At 44.7% G+C, this 17,621-nt stretch overlaps 1 protein-coding gene across 7 annotated transcripts in view; it reads left to right on the top strand.

Moving 5' to 3' along the window:
- Positions 1–12,902, top strand: part of MICAL2 (microtubule associated monooxygenase, calponin and LIM domain containing 2) — a 231,702-nt gene extending 218,800 nt beyond the window's left edge. For 6 of the 7 annotated variants that reach the window (XM_053560668.1, XM_053560664.1, XM_053560667.1 and 3 more), the window contains 3 exons: positions 1,399–1,501; positions 5,335–5,408; positions 8,815–12,902. In XM_053560668.1, coding sequence (XP_053416643.1) covers positions 1,399–1,501; positions 5,335–5,408; positions 8,815–8,999 — 362 coding nt within the window. In that variant the 3' untranslated portion in view covers positions 9,000–12,902. The remainder of the gene's footprint in view (positions 1–1,398; positions 1,502–5,334; positions 5,409–8,814) is intronic. The other variant, XM_053560662.1, reaches the window with a different exon arrangement.
- The last annotated feature ends 4,719 nt before the right edge of the window (positions 12,903–17,621 follow it).

The following is a 17,621-nucleotide window of genomic DNA, read 5'->3' as shown; positions in this document are numbered from 1 at the left end:
TTTTATGTAAGGGACTTGAGCATCTGCAGATATTGATATCTAAGAGGAAATGTGGGAATCAATTTCCTCCAGGTACTGAGAGACAATTGTAAATGTCTCCGTGCCCCAGTTTTCCTATCAATAAAAAGGTGGTCACAGAAACGGGGAGAAATAGGAACGAATTTTTATGGATTACTTGCTATGTGCAAGGCAATGTCCTAGGGGCATTATTTACCTTCTGCACTACTAGAAGGAAGGAGGGAGGGAGATATGGCAGTGAAGAGCATGGGCTTAGAATAAGACACACGAGTTCAAGTTCTCACTCTGCCAGTTACTAACTGTGAATTCGGGCAAGTTACTTTAATCTTTTAAACTTCTCCAGCTATCAAGTGGTGATAAGGGAACCTAGAGGCAGGTTTGTGATGAGGATTAAATGAGATGCTGCCTAAAGTCACACAGCCCCTCAAATGGCAGGTAATCTCTGCATAGTAAGTAGCCGCTTGTTATTATTATAACACCTGTGTGTCTTGTCATCCCAGTTTAACCAATGACAAAGAAGAGGTTCCAAAAAGTTAAACAACTTGCACGAAGTCACACAAATCTTCTGTCTGCATTGTTTTTCCCTCTGCCTGTGAGGACCCTCTGTACAAATCCTTCTGGTCATAAGCTTTAGCACAGAGCAAGTATTCTCATATCAGGATCAAATATTCGAAAGGCATCACTATGTTGCTACCTCTCCAATATGCCCAGATTTTAACATTTTAGTATCTAAACATCCAGCACCTAACACTGAGTATCTAAGCAATGACAATTTTCTCATGATTATTCTTTTGTTTAATAAAGGTCATGATTTAAGTAGTGGATGTAACTTTCTTCCCCCATGAGGCACAAAGCTAATAACCTTTTTTTCATCATTTGGCTTTTAGGTAAAAAAATCAAAATGCCAATCACTACTATTTTATGATCAAATGTGGTCTGAGTTTCCCCAACCCATGCGTGCCTAGCCATATTCCACTTGGGCATTCAGGGGCATTTGATTTAGGGGAGAGAAAGGAAGAGGAGATAAAAATCACCAGCTAAGGTTTTCCCAGCTGGGAGACGTGATGCATAAACAAGTTTTACAGAGGATGTACAAATAGACAGAGAAGGGTCATTTATGGTGGGACATTATCAAAAGTACATGAGCCGTGGAGCTGGAGTAGTCATGCCTTACATGTCCGAGAAGACCTCCCCCTATAGCATGCACAGATTGGTTTTATTTGTCGTGCCCATGACTTTGAGGCTTCAACCGGGGTGTCAGGGAGCTGCTACCTGCAGAGCCCTTCTCGCTACAAACATGGCCCGTGAAAGTGGTTCCAAAGCAGTTCGATCATGAGGAGAGAAACGCCAATCTAACCCATTTGCTGTTGATTTCTTAAGCAGATTCAGGCACACAGGATGAAGCACAGCTTTTGCAGGAATGGTTTAAGCTGGTTCTGGAGAAGAATAAATTAATGCGATATGAGTCAGAGCTCCTAATCATGTAAGTAAGGCAACACAGATAACAGCGCACCCTAAAAGCAAAGGGGGTGGAGGGGGGTTGCTTACCCTCCTAGGTGGAAGTCTCAGGATTTTTTCTCCTTGTGCATACAGAATAGTGATTGAGGCAAATTGAAATTTTATGTCTTGCATATCATGTTGGCATTAGTGGGAAGAATCTTTGGTTGTCGGTTCTCTCTGCAGAGTCCTGTGGCTAAAATAGATTTCAGGTCATGAATGGGCCTGGAGTAAAGGGCATTTGGATATGGTATTTTCACCCATCTCTGTCCCCCAGGCCCATCTTAAAAGAGTAGTCACACACCTACAAAGGTTATGTCGGGCCTGGCCTCTGAGTGTGAGTGGTGGGACGGCTCGGTGAGATCTGCCCAGCCACTTCCTGGGGGTGTGAATCCTGGGGGTGTGAAGGAATGAAGGACTGAGACTTGGGTGGCTGTCCTCTCTGAATGTGCGGATATCGGAAAGTAAAGACGGATCTCACCACAGCCTGAAAAAGCTAATGGTCACTCTGCCTGTCACCATGCTGGAAGGAAAGAGGGTAACATTTCACATAAACAAGTTGTGCTGGGTGCTTTCATTGATGCTGTCTCATTTCATTTCATCCTGACCTTGAGAGAAACTTTTAAGTACTTCCCTGCCTGGGTTCTGAACCAGGTGAGCAATAAGACAACAAGTCAATAGAGGGAGCACCAGAATATCACGCATACTGCTGATAATGGCTTCTGCGCTAGTGGCTTATGCTTGGCTAAGTATGAAAGCCCAGATGGGCTTGCTAACGGTATTCATTTCTTTGCATAATGAATTACCACAAACTAGATCTGGAAGCCAAAAGTCCCAAATCAAGGTGTTGGGAGAGCCGAGTTCCCTCCAGGGGCTCTACAGTAGAGTCCTGCCTGTCTTTTCCACTTTCTGTGGCTCCGGGCATTCCCCGCTGTGTGGCTCCGTCACGCTGGTCTCTGCCCCTGCGGTCACACGGTCTTCTCTGTGTGTGTGTCTTCTCTTACTATGGATCAGGGCACTCGTCACTGGGTTTAAGTCCCACTGAGATAACCCAGAATGTTCTCATCTCAAGGCTTTTAATTACCTCTAATAAGGCCCTTTTCAAATAAGGTCACATTTACAGTTTCCAGAAGTTAAGACAGACCTTTCTTTGGGTGGGGGAGGGTGTCACCATTCAACCCACTACGCTAACCAAATCCCAGAACTAGACATATCTAACTACCTAATCACAAAAGGTAGGGTGCTACTTTGTGCCGTAGGAACAAGGTTTTTATCCTGACCCAGTAGGTGTCAGGGCAGTATCCTCAGGCAATATTTGGCAATGTCAGAGACATTTTTGGTTGTCACCCCTGGGGGCTGCTACCGATACCTAGTGAGCAGAGGTCAAGGATGCTGCTCAACAGCCTACAGTGTACAGCACGGGCCTCTCCACCCACCAAAAAAAGAATAAGCTGGTCTAAGATGTCACAATTGTCATGATTAAGAAACTGGCCATAGACTGTGGCAAGGCTCAGAGTAACTGGGAGCACACGTTTGCTGAAGAGGGGCTGAGCCTGGGAGAGAAAGGGGCACAAGTGTAGCTCACCTAGTCTATTTTTTTCAAATTTACCTCTCCCTGGGTGAGAGTGTGGAAAGACAGGGTTAGGGGAGGAGTGTAGGGGGTATATTCACTGAGTTCCATGGAGTATATTCATTCCCCTCCCATGGAAGGGAATGGAGAAGAAAGTCATCTCTTTGGTTTGTAAGTTGATGCATATCCTGAGACTCAGGGCAACTAAGTAATGTGTCCACATTCATCTGAGCACAAGGCCTCTCTCATGTAACTGTGCTGTCTGCCTTAGGGCCCTGGGTCATAAAGGTCATTCTACAAAAGTTTATCAGAGAATTCTATGTGGCAGGAACTATGGTGGTGTTCTGTGCAAGTAAAGATGAATAATGCTACAGTCCACGTCTTCTAGAAAGTTGTGTTTTGGGGAAGAGAGATTTGTAAACTACTATATAAATTAATGAGAAAATACTCAAGAATTATAGGTGTGGGCCACCAGTCTGGCCCAAATACAATAGGGACTCTACCTAACAAACACAAAGGTTGTAACCTAGTTGTTTGAACCCTCTCCTTACCTGAAATTAAAAAAAGAAAGAAGTAAAAATAAAAAAACTAAAATAAAAGGAGAACACAGCAAGAGCTCCGTGGAAGGAGCAGTTTCAAGGGTGGGACGGTGACAGTCAGGCGGCACGGCTGCCTGTGCTTCATGACTGGAGGGAGCTGCTGCCCTGGTCTGTACACAGTCAGAAGGACCTGCCCCTCCAAAAGAGGGAAATGGGAGAACTCAGGCATCTGAACCGGACAAAGGCAGGTAAGAGCTCTGTTAAAGGATAGGTTTTGTTTAGGGAAAGATCTGGATGAGCAGGGAAAAATATCTTTAATGGATGCATCAGTTCAAGTCCTTTGGGAAGCAGACATCAGGACAGAGTAGCCGTACAGGAGATGTGTTGGAGGAAATGCCTGTGAAGGAGAAGAAGGGAAAGGGAGCAGAAGGAAGAGGCAACAGTTCTGTATCTGTAAAAGGGGAGAGGATTGGGGAGGACTGGGCAGGAGGGGCCCCAGAGGCAGCCCAGCTCTGAGAAAGCCTTGGCCAGGGCAGACAGAGCACCAGCCAAAGACTGGCCATCAGGAAGATGGTGCTGGCGGGAGTGGCGCAGCTGCAGTGCTGCCTGTCCCAGAAGGTTCTCTCGAAGGAGATCTGAGAGTCTGCCTCTGTTGGCTACCATAGTGGGCCAAGAGAAGTTCAGAGAAAGACAGAGTGTTGAGTGAGGTAGGGACCTTGGCCTATGTGGCAGTAGACATAGTAAAAGTCATGCCAACAACAGACTTTAGCAAAGTGACCGCAACACTCACAGCAGATCAACAGGCAGACGCTGGCAGGGGCTGGCAGGGAAGGCCCCAGAAGGCCTGATGGCTTCTTCCAACTGTCTCCACCTCTTTGACTCTAGATGTAGGTATTTCCAACCTCTGTCTTCAAACCTCTTCTCTCTCTGTAGCCTTTCTGGAGGGCTCACATGATGTTGGCTGTTACCTTTGACCACCACCACCTCTGTCTGTGGTCCTCATTTCTCCTGAGAACTCCAGCGTGACACTTGGGAGCCTCTGTATTACCGCATGGGCCATCCTGTGGGGGGGCTTACATGTGCTTTGTGATAGAAAGGGGACAGCCCCAGGCATTGGGCGTTGGCGGTCCAGCTGCCCTGCACGGGGGGCTAACTTCTTTGCTTTGCTGCTCCTGTCTGGGAACACCGAGCCTCCACACTCAAGGCGACTGTTCCAAAGCTTCACTGACTCTTCCTTCCACACCCGCCACACCCATTGGATAGTTGTCTGAGTTGTGAGATAAAAGGTCTCACTTCTGTTTCTTCCTTTTTGTCTTCTCATTTCACACAATCAAAGATTTGGGAGTTGCTAGAGATAATATCAAAGTCACGAGGTTCCTAAACACGAAGAGCTCCGGGTTGTTGCTGTTTCTCCTCAGGACATGTCTTTGCTATTCTCCCCACCTCCAGCCCAACCCTAGAGGGTGTCTGCATGGCCATCCCAAAGCCCTCAGTGCTCACATCACAACCATCAGCTGCTCACTCGAGTTCAGCATCTCTCATCAGTTGTTCCAGGCACCTTCAGTGATCCCAACAGCAGCTTTCAGTTAGAGATAGGCTAGGCCTCAGTTTTAACAAGGAATGTAGGAACTACCGCCAGTGGGTTTATTCATCAAAGTTTCCTTATAAATATCTAGTGTTTATAAAGTTTAAATCTTTTCTCATGCCCAGGGCCCAACAACTAGAATTAGAAGATCATCAAAGCAGACTGGAGCAGAAATTAAGAGAGAAGATGCTCAAAGAGGGTGAGTATGCTGATATGTCCTGGTCCCTGTTAAAGACATTTCTCCATGGAAAGACACATGAGCAGAACATGCTGGGAGTCCCAGAGTCAAGTGCCGTTCTCACCTTGCACAGCCTGTGAGTCAGGGGGAGGTGCAAAGCCAGCCTCCCCTCCACCACCGCCACAGCAGGGCCCACCTTGCTTCATTCACATAGGCTGTGAGGGCAGCATTTTCCTCCATTCCATATGCCTCCAGACACAAAGTCATCATTCCCTGATCCATCCACTCACTTACCAAACATTGGCTGAGAGCCTAGTGTGGGCCTGGCAGAGGGTAGAAAGCAACCCCTGCCCTCTAGGAGTTTGTGGTCTCACTGGGCAGACCAACACCCAGACCAGACAGAGCAGATCATGAGGTGAGGGCCACAGCAGAGGTGCTTTGGGAGCTTGGAGGAAGGCAGGCCTAGTTCTGCCAGGCACTAGAAATGGGAAAGGAAGCATTCCCACCCAGCATGGGCTGGGCCCACCCATCACATGTGAGTAAATTATTCTACCATGAAGCAGGGAGAGTTGAAATAAACTCAATTCACACGGCCTACTGTGTCAGACATTCATTGAGAGTCGCCTCTGTTGGCTACCATAGTGGGCCAAGAGAAGGTCAGAGAAGGACAGAGTGTTGGCTTTCTCCAATACTCGGGCTCCAGCCAGAAAGGACTATCAGTCTGCTTTGTGCCTCTGTGTGTGGGTGTCAGGGGCCAGATCCATACATGACTGTCCCGCATTTAGACTTAGGTCTAAAAGAACAAGTTAGATAATGTCTTCGTACCTCATTGCACTGACACTGCACCTACCTTATGTGGTTTCCCGGTCCAGGATAAACACTCAGAAAATATTAGACGTTGTCATTATTTTTATGTAGGTATTTTGTACCCATTTTACAGATCAGAAAAAGGAGTCTCCAAGAATTGAAAGAACATGCTCAAGGTAAATGGTAGGGCTAAGATATAGGAACAGAGCCTACAATGCTTCCCCACGTGGCAGTGATCTGTATTGTTTCTTTATAGCATCAAAATTCTATCTCTATCAAAATCCTTATAGAGCCATACTGTACAGAACAGATAAAAGTGCTATACACCAACTTTATATGTCAGAAGGGCCTCAAAGGAGTCCAACTATGATAAGCCTAAACTGAGAGAGGATTTTTTTCTTTTTCTATGTTTATTAAATAAAGAGTACCAATACTGGAATATACCTAAATTAACAAACTACAGAGCATAATTAATATCTGATTTATAGATTTAGTAAAAAATTTAACTTGCTCTATTTCAGACTCTATTTTTTTTTTTTTTTTTGAGACAGAGTCTCACTATGTTGCCCTTGGTAGAGTACTGTGGTGTCACAGCTCACAGCAACCTCAAACTCTTGGGCTTAAGCGATTCTCTTGCCTGAGCCTCCCACGTAGCTGTAACTACAGGCGCCCGCCACAATGCTTGGCTATTTTTTTGTTGTAGTTGTCATTATTGTTTGGCAGGCCCGAGCTGGATTCGAACCCACTAGCTCCAGTGTATGTGGCTGGAGCCCAGCCACTGAGCTACAGGTGCCGAGCCTATTTCAGACTCTATTAGCCACCTTTGATTCTTTTTCAAAAAGTTCTTGTAGGTTATATATTTTTTCATTGTAGACGTACTAAAAAACGTGTATCCTCCCCATTTTGTCTGTATCTGAGCTCATCTTCCACCTAAGCTTCCTCCCACTGGTTAGCAAGGAAAAAAAAACCGCACTTATCCCTCCGTGGTAAGCCTAGTCTGATGCAATAACTTAAATAGTCCTTATAGGAAATGCTTAGTCTCTTAGGGATGGAAATGTCCATTCTTGAAGATGGCCCCCTCTTCCTTCTGCATTGCTCCCTGGGATAACTGCCACTTGACAGGGAGAGGCAGGCTTGTGTGACCCTGTACCTTAGGAGTTTGTGTAGGGCACTCTGGCTGCCGAATCCCCACATAGCTGTCTCTCATGATTGGGCTGTGCCCCCTCTGCCCATGTTTGCAGCTGAGGTGACCTCTGGGCCATTCTCTTCCTGGTTCACTCAGCCTTGCCTTGGCATATCTGCCATTCAATGTGACCGGACAGTCTACTCTTTAGTCTCCACTGTAGAGTCACTTCCCTCCATGAGGGAGCCTTGTGACAGTCCCGTCAGCCAGCTACCTGGGGTAGGTGGGCACTTGTAGACTCTGCCCATGCCACACATCAAGATCTGATGAGCCACACTTAGACCTCATTCTCTGCCAACCATGATGCATTGCCCCACGTTCACATGGAGGGGTGCCCTCCAAGCTGGCTTCTTGCTAGAGTTCTGAACAAGGATTGGGGCAAAAGTCCTTCGGCCCACAGTGGCCCAACAAATGCTTAAGACATTTTTACCACTTTGGGGCTTCTAAGTCCCACCTAGCCTGGTGGGACTGGGACACAGAAATCTTACCCTCTGCCCTTCTCCCCTCCCCTGCATAAAACATGAGTGCCAAAGGAATGCTGCCTGCATCTTTGCGTCCCTTTCACTACATGTACTTTTTTCCTGACCCAGACCTCAGTCAGAGCGAGGCCTGGTGACAGGCAGCGGCACCTGCTCTACTCTGGAGGGGGCGGGGCTACCCGGTCTTCCTGGTGTTGGAGGGGAGGGGCTAACAGAATTTAGGAAGCCTCCTCCCAAGACAATCGCCCCGTTGACAAGACTTAAATCTCGCTTTAAAATCCTATTTTCTGTGTCACCAACTCATTACTACATTTTTCTCACTCTCTTCTTTTGTAACAAGTCTGTCTCCCCCAGGCAACTGTGTGCCTCATTGAACAGGCAGAGCCTACTATGGGAAGAGGGTCTGTAGTCGAAAAGACAAAAGGGAAAACAGGCTGTTGGACAGCCAGCCTCACTTTGCTTTGTGGGGTCTCTACGCAAAAGGTTACAATTTGCCGTTAACTACAAATGAAGAAATAGTAGCCATTGTCATTGTTATTGAAATAGTAGCCATTGATGCAGATGGCTTACTTACAAACTTCGCACAGATTTCTTTGCTATTGCTCAGATATGTTCATGGAAAAACAGCCTTTTTATCCTGCTTGTTTCTCTTTGGGGCAAAGGGAAGGGTGGGGGATTTGATAAAGCTTGGCTGGTATAAACTTCTTTTTCTCACAAAGGGTTTTCCCTCTTGCTTTATATATATTCTCAAGATGAAAACTGAGCTGACTACTTCACAGAAACACCCACTTTCAAATCTGCGGCTTTGAGGACAATTCTTGGTGTTAAGTTTCTTTCCTTGTTTTCTCCATTGAAATGAAAGGACAGAACAACTCCTTCACCATCTGGAATGTCCATGCCAAGAACTCTCTGAGGTCCAATCTTACCTGAGCCCAGTGTTTTTCTTTCTTTTCTTTAGAGAGCCAGAAAGATGAGAATGATCTAAAAGAGGAACAAGAAATATTCACCAAGATGATGCAAGTGATTGAGCAGAGGGATAAACTCGTAGACTCCTTAGAGGAACAACGCGTCGAAGAGAAGGCTGAAGACCAGCACTTTGAAAGCTTCATCTTCTCCAGAGGGTGCCAGCTGAGCAGGACGTGACAGGGGACAGGGTCACTCTCCCTCCTGGCAAGCTGGGGGCCGGATCGGGCCAAGCACCCCACCCATTCTCACAGGTCTTTCTGTGGGATTGTATCATCCCTGGGACTGAAATTATACTCAACTGCATTTTTTTTTTTTTTTAATGAAAATTCTCTTGCGTGTACTACAGCTTTCCATGATTCTTCCAGAGCTTCTAATGAAGAAAACACAAAGTCTCTGTTGAAGCTGGCGGTTCTCTTTGGCTGTCACACTGGGGGTGCTGCTGACAGATGACCAGCCTTGTTTTCCCTAGAAAGTGGCACAAAAGACTTGACTTTCATGCCGCTTCTCTCACTTTCCTTCCCGATGCATTGAGTTACATACTTTAAGATTTTTTCAGAAGCTGCCTTTTCATTAATATATCCATATTTACCTTTTTCTGCATGGATGACCGGTTTCCAAATGTCAGAAAGCGGCAGCAACAGTTTAAAGATTAGGTTAATATTTAAATTGTGTTTCCAGAGAAAGTGGAGAAACCTTGAGATTACTGATTACATAAAGCAAAGAACTCACATAGCAGGTGTTAATTCAATCCACGATGAATTTAATTTACCAGGTGTATTTATAAGCCCTAATATAATATACATAAGCAATGAGAGTTTAATAGAACATTTGAGCCTTAATTTTATGAAAAAAGGAAAATGAAACAAAGAGAAAATAAAACTTTAGCTTCTTCCAGCAGGATTATTAGTTTTCACCAAATACTGTGGGTTTAGAAAAGGGTTTTGTTCCCATGCTACTCTTTCCGTGGCCCCTGGAAAATAACAAAAAGCATTTTTAGAAAATGAGTAATTTTGAAGTGCTTTTTAAATAAGTGTTGGTGATGGCAGAAAGAGCAATTTTTTCATTTGTTGATAAAATGTTGGTAAGCTGGTGCTGCTCCTGAACGTGAACGCACTAGTGGTACCAGATAAGGAGTGCTTCTCGAGGGCAGACTCAGATATAGAGAAGTGTCTCTTACTCTCCCCAGGGATTGAGTACTGACCAGGACAAACCTGCTTCTGACTTCAAGGTAGAGCTGAATGCAGGGAAGCTGTTTACCAAATCCGATATCAGGTTGTAGATTTTTTATGACATTTCAATATGAAAAGAAAGCTTTAGAGACGGAGATCACGCACTCACCTGTCGGAATTCCTGGAGTGCTTTGATGGTTCATGTGGAGGCCAAAGAAAGAAGATTTTAAATGGTGATGTGTTGTCATAAAATATTTGATTGTCTTCCCCCAGTGGCATTCTTTGAAGGTTTACTCTGTTATTGATAAGAGAGAGACTAAAGAAGTCCTTGTTATATACTGAGCCACAATGTGTCATTACACAAAAGGTGCTTTGCAACAGTTGGCTCTTATGGGAGAACACATTTTTCTCAATAGAAGTTGACCCATGAACCCCTTCTGTCAGAGAAGCTCTCTGCACACCAATCTGGCCAGCTCACAAGCCAGAAATTAGGTGTATAACTGGATTTCCTCTGAGTCAGCCAATGTTTGGGGTGTCTTTAAATACAACCTTTCCATGTTATAAAAAATTCCAAAGGTTGTAGTTCTTTTTCTTTTTCTTTCTTCTTTTCCTTTTTTATAAGTATCAAGTCTTCTGGTGCCTGAATTCTATTGTTAGGGGGTATTTGGAAGCATCTACCTACCTACCGACCTATGAAAACAATACCACTTCTGGCTATTTATCTATTTTTATTTATTTGTATATTAGGTGAAAATGGATAATATGATTTCTTCATAATTCAGGTTTTCCTGTGTTGTAATTTGGAGAAGACCTATTAGCATTAAGAAATCATCATATAAGCTATTTAACATACAAATAATCCTGATGTTTGGGGCAGTGAATTGTACAGTATTAAAGATGCTTGGAGATATTCAGAATCATGTTTTCTGCCCTCATTCAGAGGTAAGATTATGGGTGCACATGGCCAGGTACAGTGGCTCACGCTGTAATCCTAACACTCTGGGAGGCTGAGGCAGTTGGATCTTCTGTGCTCAGGAGATTGAGACCAACCTGAGCAAGAGCAAGACCCCTGTCTCTACTGAAAAAAATAGCCAGGTGTTGTGGTACACACCTGTAATCCCAGCTACTCAGGAGGCTGAGGCAAGAGGATCACCTAAGCCCAAGAATCTGCAGTTGCTGTGAGCTATCATGATGCCAGGGCACTATACCCGGGGCGATGGAGTGAGACTCTGTCTCTAAAAAAAAGATTATGGATATACAGGAATGTTAAGTCATAAGAAAAAAGATATATAACTTCAGTTTTCACTCTATAATATGCAGAAATATTCAAGCGTAGTCTTTTCTGTTGGTTGAATAAAAGTGTACCATTTAAGGCCTACATACATTTACCAGATGATGCTCAAATGTGTAATGTTTGGGTTGCTATTGTACAAAATAATTAATTGCCACTTATTTTAATTTCTTATATTTCTATCTAAAAAAACCCATTCTCCCAAGAGGGCCAAGAAAAAAGATAGTTCTTGGCCTTTAATATTTTGTTAGTAGAGGTGACAAGCAATTTGATCACTTTCTTCTATAGATTATGTTTTTCTGTTTACAGCTCAGTTATATCTGGCCAAGTTAAAACATAAACCTCAGATTTAATTTTGAATAGTTTTCTATATACATAAAACGATTTCATCCATAAAAATCCTTTCAATGACATTTCCAAAGAACGCAAATATTGTGGCTGTTGAACACATCTAAAATGATTGCATTCCTTATTCACAATACTGTTCTAAGATCCTCAAAGTGTAAAATGTTGTACAATTTGAAGACAGTTTCTTTGTAGGCAATATGAGGAGGATTATGATGGGAATGGACAGAGCCTTCACTGCCCCATTAAAGAGCACTAGTGAGGGTGATAAAGGCCAAACCATCAGGTCATGTTTCACAGTCAGTATCACACAGCTTCTAAGTTAAACCAAAGGTATTATGATAGTATAAAGTCAGAATTGTACATAGGCTGGACCCAGGATACAATTATTACGATTGCTCTCCCCAATTATGCATTTATCAGTCTATTTATTTAACATGCTCTAAATGCCCATCAGGTCTGCAGCCCAAAGCTAGATGCTGAGATACAGAAAGATTATTAGTTCTCCATTCTACCTCCAAATAAATACAAAGATGATGAAACAAGCACCCCCCAAATACAAAGATTAAAAACTACTTTTATTATAAGCATCAGCTTATTCTCCTCACACTCCTCTCAAGCATAAAAGACGTATACCCTCTGTGGTGCTCCCTTTGGCAATAAAAATAAGTTTGTGTTTCTAAAACTGTGAAAAATAATATCAGGTTGTACTGTTTCATTTAAACCTTAACTTTGGCAGCGTTAGCCTCCTTGGAATCAATCAATGCCAAGATGCCGCATGTTAATTGCAACTGAGAAAGGAAATGGCAGGTGTTTCCAACCCCGATGAGCTGCATTGAAATTGATGTTTTCTGCATTCTGGAAGCAAATGACAATTCAGCAGCATCTTTCTTTCCAGTAAGCAGATTTATAGGCTTTTCCTTCCAAACTGAAAATGGCAGCATGCCCCACCCAGGTGGTTGATCAGAGAAGTACCTCGGCAGGGCAGAGGTGGCAGGGGGCAGCCAGGGCCACCACATGAACAGAGAGTGCGGCAGTCATTGGATGCGGTGAGCTCAAATGAAAGGGTATATTGTAATCAGGAAGTTCACGTACAGAGGAAAGTGTACTATTTCACCTATTTATCTTCTAACCTCACTGCTGAGTAGCTGGTAAAAGATTAATTTGCTCCAACAATTGGAAACTATTCATGTGGATGGAAATGTGTTCTGTGTGCACTGCTGTAAATACTGAAATGGACCAAAAATAAATGGTTTTGTGTCTCAGGAATCAAAACATTTTTCTGTGGGCTTGGTCTGGCACCTCTGAAGGCAGCGTCCATTTCATTTCTTTCTTCTCTGTGAAAGAACCCGGGCAAGGCTTTGATTTTGTGTGGGAGTCTGTGAATTAATGCAGGAGGTTTTATGACCACAGAGGCACCTGGAAAGACTTACCTGACCCGCAAATTCGATCCAGGCTAGGGTAGGGCAGGGGAGAGGCCTATGGTAGCCCCAGCCTCCTCTTTCCTTTCACCTTCTTTCCTGGTGAAGGCTGGTTTTATATTTTATTCACTCAACAGAATACTCCTTTCTGCACAGAACTGGCCTCTTCCTTCAACTCACACTCTTTGAGTTTGTTTTCCCCCTTAACTCCAGCACATGGAGTATTTATAAACTACAAGCTCAGGGCACACCAGAATTGCCACATCAGGTTAATCATGTGGGCAGTCCCAGGGGGTCCCTTCATTCCACACTAAGTTCACACCATTATTTGAAAGCTTTTATCTGCTGATGAAATGTTTGAAATAATTTATTTTTCCATTGAGTATCAACGAAAAATATAACTGCCTATGAGAACTCCTGTTTTGCCAGTGCTAATGTGAAGAGCTCCAAGGAGTAGTCACCTTGATGGCTTTTTTTTTTTTTTTGCAAGTTTTCCTGGGGACACACAGGGGCTCATCTGGCCTTCTGCTCACAGAGTGCAGACTCTCAGCCTTTGCTGCAACTCACCATCCCTGAGAGATTTCAAGCTCGCTCCCTCTCCAGGTTCATTTTTAGAAATAAAAGAAAGCAAACCCAAGGCATCACAGCCTCCTGGGGAGCCTCCTTTGACCCTGATAATGGTAACAGCTACTGTGAATTCATCTCTTCTCACCTGCCAGGTGCTGGCATAGGCTCTGCAAGTCCATTATCCCACCTAATTCTGAAAGCAAAAATTTTGTTTTTTTTGTTTTTGGCTGGGGCTAGGTTTGAACCTACCACCTCTGGCATATGGGACCGGCGCCCTACTCCTTGAGCCACAGGCGCCACCCTGAAAGCAAAAATATTTACAGCAAACATCAGTGTGGGGACACTGGGCCAGCCCCACAGCCCAGGGGGTCAAGGGCCAGGCTCTAGAGGCCAACAGCTGGGGCCAGCACTACCTCAGATAAGTGCCTGGTCCTTGACCCCCTGGGCTGTGGGGCTGGCCCAGTGTCCCCACACAGACTGAGCCTGATGTGCACTGGTTCCTACCTTCCTATCTTACATGGGTTCCCACTGCCACCCCAAGGACACTAGTGCTCAGCCCTGCTCACGGGAGATCTGGAAAGAGCAGCCAAAGCTGCCAAGTGCCATCTGGTGTTTTGTGTTTCCTTCTGTACATTTATACATAGTCTAACATGAGGGTTAATCATTCAGAACAGTTATTAACCTCTGCCGCCGCCAGCCCTCACGCAAACCTTTTAATAATAAATATGGCACTTTAGGAAAATGCATGTTATTTATCCTGAGTGATCAAGTACTCCTGACACCCTGTTATGGACCCCGAGGGGACATTATTGCCCCAAATTAAGCAGCATACACAATACAGTATAACCAAATCTCCAGTTCTAAGGATCGGGAATGAGAGTACAGGGCTGAGGGGATGATGTGAGAGGAGAGGGCCCAAGGGAGCATTCAGGGATCAGCTGAGAATGAGGTGGCCTTTTCAGGGTCGCAGTCGCTGCAGAACAGCCGGCAAGTCAATAGCTTGAACCTGGAGCAGCACTGCACACCAGTGGCACATGGGGTCACTTCCCTTCCCATGCCCAGAATAATGGAAAATGTTTCCATAATGCTTTTTTGGAGATATATGTATATATATGTAAATAAAACCCCGAGTGTGTAATTTGGAAAAAAATCAGCAACTCAAGGAAAAAAAAAGTATAATCATTCTAAACACAGTAATCTGGCTAACAGTTACTAATTCAGAGCTCAAATTCCAATGCTGCTACTACTCACTGGATGACAATGAACAACTCAGTTTTGCCTCACTGTCTTCATCTGTGAAATGGGGCTGAGCCTCCCTCCCTCCCTCCAGGTGCCTTGCAAGCATCAGTGTGCTATCGCCAGGCTTTAATTTTAAAACAGAACGGTCATGATGAATCTTGATCTAAACAAGTCCCAAGAGTAGACCCAGAAAACAACACTTCAAGTCTCATTAGCATAGATAAGAATGGGCAGTTTCCACCAGAGAAGATTTAAGCAGTCAAGTACTTGAGCAAGTTCATTCCTCAGATCTCTGTCACCTCTGATTTTCTCCAGCTCAGCAGTGTGCATGTGGGATCTTTTGGGGATCATCTCTTGGAGAGCTGGCCTCTGCTGACCAGATGTCTAGCCTCTTACACGGCCTTTTGGCCACCAGTTCTTCAAGTATAGCCTGCAGTGCTTCTCAGAGACACCATCTGGCCTTGGTGATTTGGTTGGCTCAATGTTGCATATAATTCTCACCTTCCTGCCTGAAAGGAAACACCTGAGCTAAGAATACTTAATATCTTCTTCAACAAGGATGGAAGGAGACGCTCACTCCTCTAGGCTACAGAAGCCTGGGAGATGGGGTGTGGGGGGAATGGTGCAAAGACCTAGGAAAGGGCAGGGGAGCAGACAATGGAAACCTTGGGTATACTCTCAGTGGCCTGTGACTCCCTGGGGCCCCGGTGTTCTCCCTTGCCATCCTGAAGGGGTTCACACCTGCTTCTTGCTGTCCTTAAAAGCTTTGCCCCTGGATAGGTGTAATGGCTCACACCTATAATCCTAGCACTTCAGGAGGCCAAAGTGGGTGGATCATTTGAAATCAGGAGTTGGATGGAGACCACCCTGAGCAAGAGTGAGATTCCTGTCTATAAAAATTATAAAAATTAGTTGGGCATGGTGGTATGCACCTGTAGTCCCAGCTACTTGGGCAGTAGGGTGGGTCATTTCAGCCCAAGAGTTTGAGGTTGCAGTGAGCTGTGGTGACACCACGGCAATCTACCCAGGAACCTGTTTCAAAATTTTTTGTGTTTTGCCCCTGTTGTTTCCCTGGTGTGAGCGCCACTCCTCTGCTGGGTGACCCAATAGGAACTACAGATTTTAGGGCTTCACCTCTACAGCCAGGTCTCATGCACAGGTGAGAAAATCCCTCTGCTGCCATGTACAGGTCATTATTACTCCTGAAGGGTTGGTAAGCAGGTCATCTGTCTCAAATAACTTGGGACACATACCCCCAGGGCTGAATTAGGCTACTTCAGTGGCATCATCCTGTGTGATCCCCCAAACAGCCCTATCTTCAGTCCACCATTTCACTAAGGCTGAGGTCTTCCAACTTCCTCCTGCCCATGACACCCCTGCCCCTCCCCCAAAAGAAGCCCTGTTACCCCGCTCTACCCCTGCCATCTGGGCTGCCTTCACTCAGACAGATGGGACTCCTGGAGGGCATGCTCACTGGTAGCCTGGCCTTTCAGGGCCACGGCTAATATCCCAGAGTTCCCAAGGGGGACATGCAACAAGGCTTCTCACTTAAGACCCCACTGCAGAAACATTATGTCACTCAACATATTCCTTTCATCCCGAGAGCGCACTGAGCTTTCAGTAAAGAAGTCCCCAAGAGGCTCTGGCTGGCTTTACTCTTTCCCCCTGCTTTAATGTGGTCAAATAACTTCTGGGTATCGACTGGGATCCAGAGCCTTTGTGAAACCTGCATTGTGATCTGCAGGGGTTCCCATTTTGTCCCTTAGATGTCCCTTAATTTCCTAGGGTCGCCATAACAAAGTCCCATAGAGAGGGTGGTTTGAAACAGTAGAAATTTATTCCCTTGCAGATGTGGAGACCAGCAGTCCAAAATCAAAGTGTCTGCTTAGCCATATAGCCTCTGAGACTTTAGGGGAGGCTCCCAGCTTCAGATGGTCCCAGGCCTTTCTTACGGCAGCGGCAGCGTAACTTCAAATGCTGTCCCCCTCCCTCTGTGCGTGCCTGTGCCCGCCTCCTCCCTCTGTGAGTGGCTGTGTTCATCTTTCCTCTTCTCATAACGACAGCAGCCTTGCTGGATCAGCTACCCAGCAGACTCCACTGTGACCTAACATTGTTTTAAACAACTAATTACATCTGTGCAATGATCCTAGTTTCACATAAAGCCCATTCTGTAGTATTGAGGGTTAGAACATCAATGTATCTTTTTTAGGGGCTGTAAGTGAACTTGTAACAGGTGGCGTTCACATTTAGTAAAGATGCCTCTTCCTAGTGAAAGCCACTTTCAGTTTGAGTTTTAGCTTAATTTGCTTTGAGATGACTGCTTTACCCCTATCCTGGGTTTTTAAGCTATTCAATGAAAAGTAAAACGGCAAAAGAAATAGAAAACAGAATGCAAAAGGAAAGTCACCTTATATAGATACAGATCACATATACATTTAATGAAGTCTGCCTGAACGGAGCACCTCCACTCCAATTTTCTTTCCATTATTTTGGTACTTACCGTCACTCTTTTACTATTTCTTTTAATGGTTGCCCTAGAAAGGGCATGATCCTTGATCTATCAAACTCCAATAGAAATTGTTACTCTTACTTCTTTCCAGACAAAGCCTGGATCTTAAAACACTTAACTCCATTTACTCACCTTCTGCTTTCTGTATTTTGATTTGGTTTATATTGTTTAAGTCCTATAAGACATTATTTCTATTAATTTTGTATAGTTAATAGGCTTTTAGGCTTACCCTTATATTTACCCCCCACCTCCTTTTTT

The sequence above is a fragment of the Nycticebus coucang genome, chromosome 14 (assembly GCF_027406575.1).
Source record: "Nycticebus coucang isolate mNycCou1 chromosome 14, mNycCou1.pri, whole genome shotgun sequence".
NCBI classification, from domain to species: Eukaryota; Metazoa; Chordata; class Mammalia; order Primates; family Lorisidae; genus Nycticebus; species Nycticebus coucang.
This window is presented reverse-complemented; position numbering and strand designations above follow the sequence as displayed.